Source organism: Conger conger, chromosome 3 (genome assembly GCF_963514075.1).
Source record: "Conger conger chromosome 3, fConCon1.1, whole genome shotgun sequence".
Taxonomy (NCBI): domain Eukaryota; kingdom Metazoa; phylum Chordata; class Actinopteri; order Anguilliformes; family Congridae; genus Conger; species Conger conger.
Genome location: NC_083762.1, coordinates 74,711,717 through 74,729,855, shown reverse-complemented (window position 1 = coordinate 74,729,855; position 18,139 = coordinate 74,711,717). Strand labels below are relative to the sequence as shown.

Here is an 18,139-nt window from a genome sequence, read left to right as displayed (position 1 = left end):
TGCATATCCATATTATGTCTTTAAAATGAAGATTTTGCAGTTCTGTATTTGAACTCAAAGTGCCGCTGTTGATCGGTGTGGTGCTGACTGAGAGCACATTTCCAGTAGGACCTCCCCTGCACTCTCCCTGTAAGCGACAGAGAGAACTACACGTCTCGCACAGTTGATCATGAACCAGTGACTGCGGATAGCGCGAGCTTCTTCCTTTGTTTCAACGGGATCACAAAAATATTTTCCATTCTCACTGGATTGTATGTTCTGCGGAGGAGCCATTTTATTACGGATGTTGTTATTTTCGCACTATCGTGGCGTCAGAAGAATATCACACAGAACAATGACTTGGCAAGTACGACTGATCATCGCTGTCATTTTTCTCGGTTCTGTATGCGGGCAGGTTAGCTATTCGGTACCGGAGGAAATGCCCAAAGGGTCGTTAGTCGGTAATATAGTGCAGGATCTTGGGTTAGATATAAAAAGATTAAAATCTGGTAATGCTCATGTATATACTGGAGACGGCACTGAATACATTGAACTGAATAAAGAAAGGGGAGTCCTCCATATTAAGGAGAGAATAGATCGCGAAGTATTGTGCGGAGAGACGAGTCCTTGTGCTTTACATTTCCAGATCATTCTGGAAAACCCGATTGAATATTACGGTATAACTGTAGAGATCATGGATATTAATGATAATGCGCCAAGGTTTAAAACGACTGAAATGCGATTTGATGTGATCGAGTCTTCTTTGCCTGGTGCGAGATTTGTTCTAGAGAAAGCAATGGATCCGGATGTTGGTGTTAATGGCCTGCAAGGATACTCGCTTAAACCAACCGATAATTTTAACCTAAAATTGCACAGTTTGCCAGACGGTACTAAAAACGTAGAAATGGTTCTTCAGAAACCGTTAGATAGAGAAAAACAAGATGAGCTCTCGTTGACGTTAACAGCAATGGATGGAGGCGATCCCCAGATGTCGGGCACGGTGCAGATCCGTATCACTGTGCTCGATGCTAATGACAATGCGCCTATTTGTGTTCAAACTGTTTATAAGGCTTCTATAATGGAGAATTCTCCTGGAGGAACAATTTTAACAACAGTAAGCGCCTCTGACACAGACGAGGGGTCGAACGCCAAAGTAACATATTCTATTTCTAACTCAGCGGAGGTTGTTGCTGAACTCTTTCAAGTAGATCCGGATAATGGTGAGGTGAAATTAATTGGAAATGTGGATTATGAAAGGGCTAAACGTTTTGAAATTGACGTACAAGCAAGAGATTCCGTTGGCCATTCTGATTCTTGTAAAGTAATAGTAGATGTAATTGATACCAATGATAATAAGCCTGTCATTAATATCATGTCAAAATCTAAATTAATTTCCGAAGACTCTAAGGAAGGCACGGTTGTTGCAATTATAAACATACAAGACGCAGATTCTGGGACGAATGGACAAGTAAATTGTGTTATGAATGAAAATATTCCATTTACTATTAAATCGACATCAATTAACGTCTTCAGCATCGTTTCTGATCATGTTTTGGATCGGGAGACACATTCTCAGTTTAACATCAGTGTTACCTGCTCTGATGAGGGAGTGCCCTCTCTCTCAAGTAGCGTCACTCTCACCGTACAAGTATCAGATGTGAATGACAACGCGCCCGCCTTTGAAAATAGTTCATACGAAGTTCACATTAAAGAAAATAACAGCCCGGGTCTCTCCATATTTTCAGTAAAAGCCAGAGATGCCGACTGGAACCAGAATGCTCGTGTTTCTTATATACTGGAGGAAGGCACTGTTAATGGCGCGTCAGTCTCCTCGTATGTCTCTGTGAACTCTGACAGTGGAGTCATCCACGCCGTGCGCTCTTTTGACTACGAGCAGATTAAGGATTTCCAGTTCCGCGTAAAAGCGCAAGATGGAGGCTCTCCTCCCCTCTGTAGTAATGTCACAGTGAAGATATTAATTCTAGACCAGAACGATAACGCACCACAGATTCTCTACCCAGTACTAAGTGGAGGGTCTGTCGTGGCTGAAATTGTGCCTCGTTCGGCCGATGTTGGCTATCTTGTTACTAAAGTGGTCGCTGTTGATGTGGACTCTGGACAGAATGCCTGGCTCTCATATAAACTGCTGAAATCGACAGACAGAGCTCTGTTTGAAATGGGTTTACAGAATGGAGAAATAAGAACTTTACGCCAGGTCACCGATAAAGATGCTGTGAAACAAAGACTCACTGTTGTAGTGGAGGACAACGGACAGCCTTCTCGCTCAGCTACAGTCAATGTGAACGTGGCGGTGGCTGACAGCTTCCCGGAAGTGCTCTCGGAATTCACCGATTTTACGCAAGACAAGGTTTATAATGATAATCTCACTTTTTATTTAGTCCTGGCCTTGGCTGTCGTTTCATTTCTTTTCATCGTCTCCATAATTGCCATACTGTCGGTAAAGTGCTACAGATGGAGACGTGAACAATTGTTTTATAAATCAAACGGAAACCTTCCAGTTATACCCTACTATCCACCACTTTACGCAGACGTTGATGGTACAGGAACTCTACAGCACGTGTATAATTACGACATGTGCAGGACGACTGACTCCAGAAAGAGTGATATGAAGTATGTTAGACCTTGCAGTCAGAGCATCATTAGTCTGGACGCCTGTGGAACTCAAACCCTACCGCACGTTCAACAGAAAGGCGCGAATGAGGTTTCAGAGAATCAGGTGAGTTTTTCAGAATGAGCACGGTGCTGAACGTCCCTTCGCATGATTTTCTGAAACAGCACTGAGTCACAGTGTTATTATATTTTTGGCAGTCATGGGTCATCACTCTTTACCCAAGTGCAATTGAATGATTAGGCACCACTCTGTTCAGATGGTTTATGTTTCCTTTTTTCCATTTCTTATCCTTAAGAATGCACAGTGCTCACAGTGGTAAATACATAATATTGTTTTGATTGGTCTTCATTATTGACACATTTACATATTAATTGTTTATCAAGACCAATGTCATATTGTTTTACTTATACTGTGATGTGTGTGTGTGTGTGTGTGTGTGTGTGTTTGTGTTTTCCTTTTTCAGAAAATATGCTTTTTTCACAGTAAGCAATTAAGGAAAGTGTATTTTCAGTGCTCTGGTAGTGTATGGTTTATTCTGAGTACATGTTCCAAGGAGTCTTAGAAACATTGTTGAATGAAGACTTGGAGTTTACTGTGTACTTTCGTTTCTGCTTTCTGTACGAACATACCGAGAATGTCAGCTATTGTTTGTACAGGACTTGTGCTGAATCATTCTATTATCTATGCCGATCTACATACATACTAGAGTTTTCTGTTTCCAAGATTTACTCGATGTTTGGAACATGAGTAAGGAGCCACTTTCTGTGTTCTTATCTGGGAAGTGCCAATATAAGTAGGCTTTGATATTAGATGGCTGTTTGGGACAGACAATGTGAGACAACATAACTTGCTTGTGGATACCTTGCTTCAACATACATACATACATACATACATACATACATACATACATACATACATACATACATACATACATACATAATCCATTTACAAAATTAAAAAAATCAGTCCATGATACTTTTTTTGTAAATGGGCATAATCTTATCACAGGTACTTTTCTAAAGATTACATGATTAATTATTACATGTGCAATTATTATTCCAGCATACAATGTACCTACACATATGCAGCCTATACATACACCTACACCAACACAGGATGATGAATAGTCAGTGCATTATTGTAGCTGAACGTTCTAAGGAAAATAAGAAACCGCTGTCTTCTCAGAAACAGACCAGCTAATCTATTTTACAGACACTTCATACAAAATAATTCCTTGACTGACATATTTGAAACTGACATTTGCAGTTCAGTTTTTTAAACTGAGAGCACCACTGTTGATCGGTGTGGTGCTGTTTGTTTATTGTCTACAGCTTACATGTATTTGCATTCATTGTAGGTGTATATCCATAGTTTGTCTCAAAATTTTAGATTTTGCAGTTCTGTATTTGAACTCAAAGTGCCGCTGTTGATCGGTGTGGTGCTGATTGTGAGCACATTTCCAGTAGGACCTCCCCTGCACTCTCCCTGTAAGCGACAGAGAGAACTACACGTCTCGCACAGTTGATTATAAACCAATGACTGCGGATAGCGCGAGCTTCTTCCTTTGTTTCAACGGGATCACAAAAATATTTTCCATTCTCACTGGATTGTATGTTCTGCGGAGGAGCCATTTTATTACGGATGTTGTTATTTTCGCACTATCGTGGCGTCAGAAGAATATCATACAGAACAATGACTTGGCAAGTACGGCTGATCTTCTCTGTCCTTTCTCTCGGTTCAGTATGCGGGCAGGTAAGCTATTCGGTACCGGAGGAAATGCCAAAAGGGTCGTTAGTCGGTAATATAGTGCAGGATCTTGGTTTAGATATAAAAAGATTAAAATCTGGTAATGCTCATGTTTATACTGGAGACGGCACTGACTACATTGAACTGAATAAAGAAAGGGGAGTCCTCCTTATTAAAGAGAGAATAGATCGCGAAGGATTGTGCGGAAAAACGAGCCCCTGCGCTTTACATTTCCAGATGATTCTGGAAAACCCGATTGAATATTATGGCATCACTGTAGAGATCATGGACATAAACGATAATGCACCGAGTTTTAAAAAGAGCGAAATGCGTTTTGAAATAATCGAGTCGTCTTTACCTGGTGCGAGATTTATGCTGGAGAAAGCAATGGATCCGGATGTCAGTGTAAATAGCCTGCAAGGATATTCGCTGAAACCGACCGATAATTTTCACCTGAAATTAAACAGTCAGTCAGACGGTAGTAAAAAAGTAGAAATGGTTCTACAGAAACCATTAGATCGAGAAAAACAAGACGAGCTCTTATTGACGTTAACGGCAATGGATGGCGGCGATCCCCAGATGTCAGGCACGGTGCAGATTCGGATCACGGTGCTCGACGCGAATGATAACGTGCCAATTTGTGCTCAATCTATTTACAAGGCTTCTATAATAGAGAATGTGCCTCGAGGGACAGTTTTAACCAGAATTAGCGCCTCTGACGCAGATCAAGGTTCCAATGGAAAAGTTACATATTCTATTTCTAACTCAGCAGATGATGTTGCTGAACTATTTGAAGTAGATCAGGATAACGGTGAAGTGAAATTAATTGGAAACGTGGATTATGAAAAAGAGAAGCATTTTGAAATTGACATTGAAGCCAGAGATTACGGAGGGCACTCCAATTCTTGTAAAGTAATAGTCGATGTGACTGATACCAATGATAACAAGCCTGTAATTAATATAATGTCAAAATCAAAATTCATTTCCGAAGATTCTAAGGAAGGCACGGTTGTGGCAATTATAAACATCCAAGACGCTGATTCTGGTATGAATGGACAAGTGGGTTGTGTTATTAATGAAAATATTCCATTTACAATTAAATCGACATCAATTAACGTCTTCAGCATCGTTTCTGATAATGTTTTGGATCGGGAGACACATTCTCAGTTCAACATCAGTGTAACCTGCTCTGATGAGGGAGTGCCTTCTCTCTCAAGTAGCGTCACTATCACCGTACAAGTATCAGATGTGAATGACAACGCGCCAGCTTTTCAAGAGAGTTCATACGAAGTTCACATTAAAGAAAATAACAGCCCGGGCCTCTCCATATTTTCAGTAAGAGCCAGAGACGCCGACTGGAACCAGAATGCTCGTGTTTCATACATACTGGAGGAAGGGACTGTTAATGGCGTGTCAGTCTCCTCGTATGTCTCTGTGAACTCTGACAGTGGAGTCATCCACGCGGTGCGCTCTTTTGACTACGAGCAGATTAAGGATTTCCAGTTCCGCGTAAAAGCGCAAGATGGAGGCTCTCCTCCCCTCTGTAGTAATGTCACAGTGAAGATATTAATTCAAGACCAGAACGATAACGCACCTCAGATTCTCTACCCAGTACTAAGTGGAGGGTCTGTCGTGGCTGAAATTGTGCCTCGTTCGGCTGATGTCGGCTATCTTGTCACTAAAGTGGTCGCTGTTGATGTGGACTCTGGACAGAATGCCTGGCTCTCATACAAACTGCTGAAATCGACAGACAGAGCGCTGTTTGAAGTGGGTTTACAGAATGGAGAAATAAGAACTTCACGCCAGGTCACCGATAAAGATGCTGTCAAACAAAGACTCACTGTTGTAGTGGAGGACAACGGACAGCCATCTCGCTCAGCCTCTGTAAATGTGAACGTGGCGGTGGCTGATAGCTTCCCGGAAGTGCTCTCGGAATTCACCGATTTTACGCAAGACAAGGTTTATAATGATAATCTCACTTTTTATTTAGTCCTGGCCTTGGCTGTCGTTTCATTTCTTTTCATCGTCTCCCTAATTGCCATACTGTCGGTAAAATGCTACAGATGGAGACGTGAACAATTGTTTTACAAATCAAACGGAAACCTTCCAGTTATACCCTACTATCCACCACTTTACGCAGACGTCGATGGTACAGGAACTCTACAGCATGTGTATAATTACGACATGTGCAGGACGACTGACTCCAGAAAGAGTGATATGAAGTATGTTAGACCTTGCAGTCAGAGCATCATTAGTCTGGACGCCTGTGGAACTCAAACCCTACCGCACGTTGAACAGAAAGGCGCGAATGAGGTTTCAGAGAATCAGGTGAGTTTTTCAGAATGAGCATGGTGCTGAACGTCCCTTCGCATGATTTTCTGAAACAGCACTGAGTCACAGTGTTATTATATTTTTGGCAGTCATGGGTCATCACTCTTTACCCAAGTGCAATTAGTGACACATTTACATATTCATTGTTTTTCAAGACCAATGTCATATTGTTTTACTTATACTGTGTGTGTGTGTGTGTGTGTGTGTGTGTCTTCCTTTTTTCTCAATTTTCAATCAGATAAATATGCTTTTTTCACAGTATGCAAAGTAACATTTTCAGCATTAAGGAAAGTGTATTTTCAGTTCTCTGGTAGTGTATGGTTTACTCTGATAGAGTACATATTGTCCCAAGGAGTCTTAGAAACATTCTTGAATGAAAACTTGGAGTTCACAGTGGACTTTCGTTCCTGCTTTCTGTACGAACGTACTGAGAATGTCAGCTATTGTTGATTTTTGGGAATCTCAGGATTACAGGACGGACCTTTGCTGAATCATTCTATTATCTATGCCTATCTAGATATATATTAGAGTTTTCTGTTTCCATGACTTACTCTATGTTTGGAACATGAGTAAGGAGCCACTTTCTGTGTTCTTATCTGGGAAGTGCCAACATAAGTAGGCTTTGGTATTAGATGGCTGTTTGGGACAGGCAATGTGACACAACATAACAATGATTGTGGATACTTTGCTTGTACATACATACTTACATACATAATGCATTTACAAAATATAAAAAATCAGTCCATGATACTGTTTGAAAATAGGCATAATCTGATCACAGGTACTTTTCTAAAGATTACAATTATTATTCCAGCATACAATGCACATACACATATGCAGCCTATACATACACATACACCAACACAGGATGATGAATAGTCAGTGCATTATTATAGCTGAACGTTCTAAGGAAAATAAGAAACCGCTGTCTTCTCAGAAACAGACCAGCTGATCTATTTTACAGTATTCTAAATACTTCCTTGCCTGACATATTTGAAACTGACATTTGCTGTTCAGGTTTTTAAACTGAGAGCGCCACTGCTGATTGGTGTGGTGCTATTTGTTCATTGTCCACAGCTTACATGTATTTGTATTCCTTTCATCATTGTATGTGCATATCCATATTATGTCTTTAAAATTTAGATTTTGCAGTTCTGTTTTTGAACTCAAAGTGCCGCTGTTGATCGGTGTGGTGCTGATTGAGAGCACATTTCCAGTAGGACCTCCCCTGCACTCTCCCTGTAAGCGACAGAGAGAACTACACGTCCCGCACAGTTGATCATAAACCAGTGACTGCGGATAGCTCGAGCTTCTTCCTTTGTTTCAACGGGATCACAAAAATATTTTCCATTCTCACTGGATTGTATGTTCTGCGGAGGAGTCATTTTATCACGGATGTTGTTATTTTCGCACTATCGCCGCGTCAGAAGAATATCGCCCAGAACAATGACTTGGCAAGTACGGCTGATCATCTCTGTCCTTTCTCTCGGTTCAGTCTACGGACAGGTTAGCTATTCGGTACCGGAGGAAATGTCCAAAGGGTCGTTAGTCGGTAATATTGTGCAGGATCTTGGGTTAGATATAAAAAGATTAAAATCTGGTAATGCTCATGTATATACTGGAGACGGCACTGACTACATTGAACTGAATAAAGAAAGGGGAGTCCTCCTTATTAAAGAGAGAATAGATCGCGAAGGATTGTGCGGAAAAACGAGCCCTTGTGCTTTACATTTCCAGATGATTCTGGAAAACCCGATTGAATATTACGGTATCACTGTAGAGATCATGGACATTAACGATAACGCACCGAGTTTTCAAAAAAATGAAATGAGGTTTGAAATAAGTGAGTCCGCTTTGCCTGGTGCGAGATTCGTGCTGGAGAAAGCGATGGATCCGGATGTGGGTGTTAATGGCCTGCAGGAATACTCGCTCAAACCAACCGACAATTTTAACCTGAAACTAAACAGTTTGTCAGACGGTAGCAAACACATAGAGATGGTTCTACAGAAACCACTTGACAGAGAAAAACAGGATCAGTTGTCACTGACGTTAACGGCAAAAGATGGAGGCGATCCCCAGATGTCAGGCACGGTGCAGATTCGTATCACAGTGCTCGACGCGAATGATAACGCGCCTATTTGTGCTCAGTCTGTTTACAAGGCTTCTATAATAGAGAATGCTGCTCCGGGGACAATTTTAACTACAGTAAGCGCTTCGGACCCAGACGAGGGGTCTTATGGCATGGTAACATATTCTATTTCTAGCACAGTGCAGAATGTTGCTGAACTCTTTGAAGTAGATCAGTTTAAAGGCGAAGTGAAATTAATAGGAAATGTTGATTATGAAAAAGAAACGCATTATGAAATTAACATCGAAGGCAGAGATTACGGAGGCCTCTCAGATTCTTGCAAAGTAATTGTAGATGTCAGAGATACAAATGATAACAAGCCTGCTATTAATATCATGTCAAAATCAAAATTAATTTCCGAAGATTCTAAGGAAGGCACGGTTGTTGCGATTATAAACATACAAGACGCTGATTCTGGGACGAATGGACAAGTAAATTGTGTTATGAATGAAAATATTCCATTTACTATTAAATCTACATCAATTAACGTCTTCAGCGTAGTTTCTGATAATGTTTTGGATCGGGAGACTCACTCTCAGTTCAACATCAGTGTTACCTGCTCTGATGAGGGAGTGCCCTCTCTCTCAAGTAGCGTCACTCTCACCGTACAAGTATCAGATGTGAATGACAACGCGCCAGCCTTTGAAAAGAGTTCATACGAAGTTCACATTAAAGAAAATAACAGTCCGGGCCTCTCCATATTTTCATTGAGAGCCAGAGACGCCGACTGGAACCAGAATGCTCGTGTTTCTTATATACTGGAGGAAGGGACTGTTAATGGCGTGTCAGTCTCCTCGTATGTCTCCGTGAACTCTGACAGTGGAGTCATCCACGCAGTGCGCTCTTTTGACTACGAGCAGATTAAGGCTTTCCAGTTCCGCGTAAAAGCGCAAGATGGAGGCTCTCCTCCCCTCGCTAGCAATGTCACAGTGAAGATATTAATTCAAGACCAGAACGATAACGCCCCTCAGATTCTCTACCCAGTACTAAGTGGAGGATCTGTCGTGGCTGAAATCGTGCCTCGTTCGGCAGATATTGGCTATCTTGTTACTAAAGTGGTCGCTGTTGATGTGGACTCCGGACAGAATGCCTGGCTCTCATACAAACTGCTGAAATCGACAGACAGAGCGCTGTTTGAAGTGGGTTTACAGAATGGAGAAATAAGAACTTCACGCCAGGTCACCGATAAAGATGCTGTCAAACAAAGACTCACTGTTGTAGTGGAGGACAACGGACAGCCATCTCGCTCAGCCTCTGTAAATGTGAACGTGGCGGTGGCTGATAGCTTCCCGGAAGTGCTCTCAGAATTCACCAATTTTACGCAAGACAAGGTTTATAATGATAATCTCACTTTTTATTTAGTCCTGGCCTTGGCTGTCGTTTCATTTCTTTTCATCGTCTCCATAATTGCAATACTGTCTGTAAAGTGCTACAGATGGAGACGTGAACAATTGTTTTATAAATCAAATGGAAACCTTCCAGTTATACCCTACTACCCACCGCTATACGCAGACGTCGATGGTACAGGAACTCTACAGCACGTGTATAATTACGACATGTGCAGGACGACTGACTCCAGAAAGAGTGATATGAAGTATGTTAGACCGTGCAGTCAGAGCATCATTAGTCTGGACGCCTGTGGAACTCAAACCCTGCCGCACGTTGAACAGAAAGGCGCGAATGAGATTTCAGAGAATCAGGTGAGTTTTTCAAAATGAGCATGGTACTTCATCTTCTGAAAACCACGGAGTTACAGTTATTTAATTGAACGCGCAGGGTCATCCCCCCTGTCCACAAAGCATTTGAATGATTAGCCCCTTATCTCATAGCTGTTGTTGTTGTTGTTATAATATTATTTAGATTCTATATTTTTAGAATTCCACTTATTTCACTTTAAACCCAGTAAGATTTTCAGTGCTTACAACATTTAATGGCTTTACTTTGACAGAGTACATGTGATCCCATAGAGTCACATTAATCTGCAACATTTTACAGCGTAGCATTGAGATACAAAATGGAAAAAATGTGTCAGAAACCTACAGGGTAATGTATTTCGTGAATATTTATTCTGAATATTTGCCTAATATACTTTAAATGGATATTTGCAGTTCAGTTTTTAAACTCGGAGCGCCGCTGTTGATCGGTGTGGTGCTGTTTGTGTGCAGACTTCCAGCAGGACCTCCCCTTATAAAACACAGAAAGAGCGAGCGCAGTCTTTTAAATTATCCGCAGTACACGCCTAGGTTTCTCCCGCGCTCGCTTGTCTTTATTATCACTGGATCAATCGCAGGATTGTTTTCTGATATCGCCTAAGATTACGTTGCGTATATCACTTGTTACATGACGGATAATATTGTGTTCGCGTTCTCATATCGGCAGGGGAAATGTCGGGCACAACAATGGCATGGCAAGTAACACTCTTTATCTCTGTCCTTTCTCTGGCTTTAGTATGTGGTCAGGTTAGTTATTCTATACCGGAGGAAACAGCGAAAGGGTCGCTAGTCGGTAATATAGTGCATGATTTGGGGTTAGATGCTAAAAGATTGAAAATAGGAAATGCACATATATACACTGGAGACAGCAATGAATTCATAGAGCTGGATAAAGAAAGGGGAGTCCTCCTTATCAAAGAGAGAATAGATCGCGAAGGATTGTGCGGAAAGACGAGCCCTTGCGCTTTGCATTTCCAGATCATTCTGGAAAATCCAATGGAATTCTACCATGTTACTGTGGAGATCACAGATATTAACGACAATGCACCGAGTTTTATAAAGAATGAAATTAGGTTTGAGATAATCGAGTCTGCTCTGACCGGAGCAAAATTCATGCTCGAGACAGCAATGGATTCGGATGTTGGTGTTAACGGTCTTCAAAGCTATTCGCTTAAACCAACCGATCATTTTCTGTTAAAACTGCAAAATCAAATAGACGGTACCAAAAGTGTAGAAATGGTACTTCAAAAAGCCTTAGACCGAGAAAAGCAAGACGAGATGTCTTTATTGTTAACGGCCTTGGATGGCGGCGATCCACAGATGTCAGGAACGGTGCAAATACTTATCAGGGTGCTCGATGCAAATGACAATTCTCCTGTTTTTACGCAAGATATTTATAAGACCGCAGTTACAGAGAATGCACCTATAGGCACCGTTTTAACGACAGTCAGTGCATCTGACGCAGATCAAGGTTCAAATGGCAAAGTAACTTATGTCATATCTAACGTTGCAAACGGTATGGGCGAACTTTTTGAAATAAATAATGATAATGGTGCAATAACAGTAATAGGAAATATTGATTATGAAAAGGATAGCCATTTTCAAATCAACGTACAAGCCAGAGACTACGGAGGTCAATCAGATTCTTGTAAAATATTTGTAGATGTAATCGATACCAATGACAATAAGCCTGCAATTCATATCATGTCAAAATCTAAATTAATTTCCGAAGATTCCGATCCCGGCACAGTTATTGCTATGTTAAATGTTCAAGACCCAGACTCTGGGAATAATGGACAAGTAAAGTGTTATATTAACGAAAACATTCCGATTGCCATTAAATCGACAACAAATAACTTTTTCAGTTTGGTTACTGATAATGTATTGGACCGAGAGACAGACTCTGAGTTTAACATCAGCGTAACCTGCTCTGATGAAGGAGTTCCCTCACTTTCCAGTAGCGTCACTCTCGTCGTTCAAGTGTCAGATGTGAATGACAATGCGCCCGCCTTTGAAAAGAGATCATACGAAACATTTCTTAAAGAAAATAACAGCCCGGGTGTTTCCATATGTGCTGTAAAAGCCAGAGACGTCGACTGGAACCAGAATGCTCGTGTTTCCTATATATTGGAAGAAGGGACTGTTAATGGCGTGTCAGTCTCCTCATACGTGTCTGTGAACTCTGACAGTGGAGTCATCCACGCAGTGCGCTCTTTTGATTACGAGCAGATTAAGGATTTCCAGTTCCGCGTAAAAGCGCAAGATGGAGGCTCTCCTCCACTGAGTAGTAACGTCACAGTGAAGATACTTATTCAAGACCAAAACGACAACGCGCCTCAGATCCTCTACCCAGTCCAGCCTGGCAGTTCTCTGGTTGCTGAAATGGTCCCTCGCTCTGCAGAAGTTGGCTATCTTGTCTCTAAAGTGGTCGCTGTTGATGTGGACTCCGGACAGAATGCCTGGCTCTCATATAAACTGCTGAAAGCGACAGACAAGGCGCTGTTCGAAGTGGGCTCACAGAATGGAGAAATTAGAACTTTACGTCTGGTCACTGATAAAGATGCTGTGAAACAGAAACTCACTGTTATTGTTGAGGACAACGGACGGCCCTCTCGCTCAGCTACTGTGAATGTGAACGTGGCGGTGGCCGACAGCTTCCCGGAAGTACTTTCAGAATTCACTGACTTTACCCACGGCAAGGATTACAATGACAGCCTTACGTTTTATTTAGTCTTGGCTCTTGCAGTGGTTTCATTCCTATTCATCGTCTCAATCATTGCCATGGTGACAGTGAAGTGCTATAGATGGAGACGCGAACGACTGTTTTATAAATCCAATGGAAATCTCCCAGTTATCCCGTACTACCCGCCTCTTTACGCAGACGTCGGAGGCACTGGAACTCTGCAGCATGCGTATAATTATGAGTTGTACAGGACGACTGACTCTAGAAAGAGCGATATGACGTTCGCCAGACCGTGCAGTCAGAGCATCATTAGCCTGGACACCAGCGTAGCGCAAACTCTGCCGCGCGTGCAAGAGAAAAGAGCCAGCGATGATTCGGAGACTGAGGTGAGCTCTCCCGAGTGATGACAGTATTGCAGTTCATAATCAATTTTATGGTGCGAAAAATCATATTGGCAATTTATCATTGTCTCAAGCCAGGGACAATGGCCCGATAGCAGCATTGTCAACTGCAGCATCTGTGTTCCTTTTCTGCCATGCATTCTCTTTACATTAATCGATTGCTATGAACTTTTATTACACAGTGTTTACTGTACAGTGCAGTTGCTGTGATTTAAAAAAAAACGTATGTACTGACAATCTATACAACAGGTTACATGAGTAGTGCGACGAAAGAGCAAGTGAACTGTGACGCAAAATCGTTTTTTACACTCAGCTGTGTAATATGCTTTGGAATTCATTGACATTACACACAACACAAATGATAACATGGAACTTTTTTTTAATATTGGCCTAGGCTGTAGTTTTCTTCACATTCGTCAAATATTTAGTGGTGATATCAGTAAAAAGCCTACAGATTGTGAAAATGTCGCATATTCTCACTCTCCAGTCTCCCAGTTATTAATTATTACCCTTTGCATTGTTGGAGGTACATTACGCATTCAGTCTTGGAAGTGCTTTTACACAGGTCTTTTATTTTCTTGAGAGGTGAAATCTGTAACCGATTGCAGGATTTCTGTTTACGTCTGTGGGAATATAGGCCTACTCGTTTTCCTGAAAGCATGACGTAGAAGCATGCATTTTATTTGCCAAGTATTTAATATTTTGCTACGTCATTGGCAGTATGCATAATGCGATCATTATCAAAAGTATTTTTACTTCGTCATTCCTTTCCTCTTCTTCGCGGTGATGGATTTTCAAGTATGTAAGGAATATACCTACGGATGTCATGTTCATTCAAATCATCCTCAATAGACAGGTGAAGAAGGAGTTTTCCACATCACGTTTTTCATTCTTTAAATATTTCATGGTGAAATCGAGTATCCTACTTTTATCAGTATTGGAATGAGTCAGAACGTATTAATATTGTTGAACAGCATAGGCTACTGTACAGTACATTTCGAGGAAATATGGCTCCTGTCATGTGTGGGATTCTGTGACACCAAATTGTAATTTGGAATTAGGTTTGGAATTTAGAATTCAATACCGGATATAGAACGCGTTATGGGGTCAAAACTTTCTATCTGTTGAATTATTCCCTGAACTGCCCTGAAAGAGCAGTATTACCTCAAATCAGCCTCTTAATTTTAAAACCCGGTTGCTTCATGATTTTTAAGGCGCCAATATCGCCTCTTGCAGTGGTAAATTTTCTCTGCAATAACACAAATGTGCTCTAAGTGCCGCTGTTGATCAGTGTGGTGACATGCCTAGCCCCTCCTGTAATTTTTACATTATACACAGACACAGCCACGCAGTCTCACACAGGAGACGCTCAACACCGTCAGCGCTATTGATACAAAACCGCTTGGACACACTGGACGTCTCAAAAGCCTGCATCTTGTCGTTGTATCTCTTATACATACATGCGTCTCGGAGCGTGAGTGACCAGTGTTGAGGGACAATAACCATGGTATATGTAGGCCTACTTCTTTGTTTTCTTGGCGCTACTGGGAACAGCGGTCGGGTGTGGAAATGGCAACTGCAGCTTCTCCTCTTGTGTTTCTGCGCCGCAAAGATGGCACGCGCACAGATCCGCTATTCGATTCCCGAGGAGATGGCCAAGGGCTCGTTTGTGGGGAATATTGTACAAGATCTTGGTCTGGAAGTAAAACGACTGAAATCGGGGAGGGCTCGCATTTTTACGGAAGACAGTCGTGAGTATATCGGTCTGAATTCTGATAAAGGCACTCTGGTGGTGAATGAAAGGATTGATCGAGAGGAGCTGTGCGCTCAGCTGTCTCCGTGCTCATTACATTTACAGATAATACTAGAAAATCCAATGGAACTGCACCGCGTAATTGTGGAAATACTAGATATTAATGACAATGCTCCCGTATTTCCGAACAAAGAAATGAGATTTGAAATGAGTGAATCGTCCGTTTCGGCTGCTCGATTTTTGCTTGAGAGTGCGATGGATCCTGATGTCGGTGTTAATTCTCTTCAGACTTATACTTTACATCCAACGGATAATTTCGCACTGAAACTACAGTCACGCCCCGATGGCACTAAATATGTTGAACTGATGCTTCAAAAGCCAGTTGATCGAGAAAAACAGGAAGAGTACAAATTAATCCTAACCGCCTTTGATGGGGGCAGTCCTCAGAAATCTGGTACAGTTAAAATAAACATGGTTGTCCTGGATGCGAATGACAATGCGCCTGTATTCAGCCAGACACTGTATAAAGCCGCTCTGATGGAGAATTCTTCGCCAGGCACAACTGCTTTGACAGTTAGGGCATCTGATGAAGACAAGGGATCAAACGGTGCAGTTACGTATTCATTTTCTCATGCGGCGGTCAGCATATCCGAATTATTTACCATAGACGAAAATACTGGATCAATTACGGTGAGTGGACTATTAGACTACGAAAAGTCAAAACAGCATGAAATAAACGTGCAAGCGAAAGATCAAGGAGGGTTAACGGACTCCAGTAAAGTGCTGATTGATATCATAGACGTGAATGATAATGCTCCTGTAATTACAATAATGTCATTTTCGAACCCGATACCAGAAGACTCAGCACCAGAAACGGTCATAGCAATGATCAATATAAAGGATTTAGACTCTGGAAAGAATGGACAAGTTCGATGTTCCATTAACGCAGATTTACCTTTTCGAGTCAAATCGTCGTCTTCTAATTTTTACACTTTGGTCACATATGAGGTGTTAGACCGTGAGAAGGTTTCTAACTATAATATAACAATTACAGCTACGGATCAGGGATCCCCTCCATATTCTACCAACAAGACTGTGGCTCTGAGAATATCCGACGTCAATGATAATGCGCCTTTATTCAAGCAACAGTCATACACGGCTTATGTTCTGGAGAATAACGCACCAGGGATGTCCATATTTGCAGTGAGTGCCATAGACAATGATTCCGGCAATAATGCGCATATTTCATATTTTCTGGAGGACATCCCAATCAATGGGATGACGTCCTCGGCTTACATTTCAATAAATTCAGAGAGCGGCGCAGTACACGCAGTGCGTTCATTTGACTATGAACAGATAAAGGAATTACAGATTCGTGTGAAAGCTCAAGACGGGGGCTCTCCGCCTCTAAGCAGCAATGCCACTCTGACCATCGTAATTAAGGACCAGAATGACAACGCGCCTCAGATTCTGTACCCAGTACAGACTGGTGGCTCTGTGGTAGCTGAAATTGTGCCTCGCTCAGCTGATGTTGGATATCTTGTTACTAAAGTGGTCGCAGTTGATGTGGACTCCGGACAGAATGCCTGGCTCTCATATAAACTGCTGAAATCGACGGACAGAGCGCTGTTTGATGTGGGGCTACAGAATGGAGAAATCAGAACTTTACGCCAGGTCACTGATAAAGATGCTGTGAAACAGAAACTCACTGTTGTTGTTGAGGACAACGGACCGCCCTCTCGTTCAGCCACAGTCAATGTGAATGTGGCTGTGGCAGACAGCTTCCCGGAAATGCTCTCGGAATTATCTGATTTTACGCACGACAAGGAATACAATGAAAAACTGACTTTTTATTTAGTTTTGGCATTGGCTGTAGTGTCGTTTCTTTTTATCGTGTCAATCATCGCCATAATCTCTGTCAAATTCTACAGATGGAGACAGTCTCGATTATATTATAAATCTAACGCAAACCTCCCGGTTATACCGTATTACCCACCATTTTACGCAGACGTTGGAAATACAGGAACTCTGCAGCAAGTGTACAATTACAGAACTACTGACTCTAGCAAGAGCGATTTTAAGGATCTCAGACCGTGCAGTCAGAGCATCATTAGTCTGGACGCCAGTGGAAGCCAAACACTGCCGCACCTGCAGGAGAAATGGGTCGGGGAGAATTCTGAGAATCAGGTGAGCGTTTGAGTGGAATGTAGATGCAGTACATGTAAATCATTTGCAGGGATTCGTTTGGACCCACATATACACGCGCGCGCACACACACACACACACACACACACACACACACACACACACACGGGAACCTTGGATAATAAAAATACATATAGTGGCTTATTTTTACAAAATACTCCTTCAAGGGTAGCTGTATGAAAGGAAATGATGACAAACATAACTTATTCATTGATATCATGTTATATTCTTTGAGAGTACCAACACACATATTATGGGCTGTAAGCAGATTGGCTGTCACTTCCGTTTCTTTAACATTTTAAAATTCTCCCTTCTGTTGTAGCGGTAAGATTTCATTCACATCTTATAAAAAATAATTGTAGGGGTCGAAGTATTCAACTCCTCTTTATAATAGGCCTACAGTACTTTACAGTTCATCATTTAGAGGTAGCCTTACACAGATTCCATTTGTTACACACAATGAATTAGTACAACTTTGTAAAGTTTACTGTGAGGACTAAAGATAATCTTCATGTGGCTGCTGCATAGTTTTTAAGTGATAAGTTTAATGGATAGAGGAAATATGTCTC

The 18,139-nt window shown here is 41.7% G+C and overlaps 2 protein-coding genes across 22 annotated transcripts in view; both read left to right on the top strand.

Annotated features, from left to right (window-relative positions):
- LOC133123876 (protocadherin gamma-A11-like) overlaps positions 1-18,139 on the top strand; it is a 165,017-nt gene that overhangs the window by 68,552 nt on the left and 78,326 nt on the right. For 2 of the 21 annotated variants that reach the window (XM_061234557.1, XM_061234544.1), the window contains exon 1: positions 11,201-13,597. The exons of 14 other annotated variants lie outside the window; for them this stretch is intronic. In XM_061234557.1, the coding sequence (XP_061090541.1) occupies positions 11,201-13,597 (2,397 nt within the window). Of the gene's footprint in view, positions 1-4,285; positions 6,686-8,122; positions 10,517-11,200; positions 13,598-15,224; positions 17,553-18,139 lie in introns of those variants that run through there. 5 more of the 21 variants (XM_061234568.1, XM_061234563.1, XM_061234569.1 and 2 more) reach the window with 5 other exon arrangements.
- LOC133125130 (protocadherin gamma-A11-like) lies at positions 326-3,317 on the top strand. Its single transcript, XM_061236866.1, has 2 exons — positions 326-2,720; positions 3,268-3,317. The coding sequence occupies exons 1-2, from the start codon at positions 335-337 to the stop codon at positions 3,315-3,317; spliced, it is 2,436 nt and encodes an 811-aa protein (XP_061092850.1). The 5' UTR covers positions 326-334.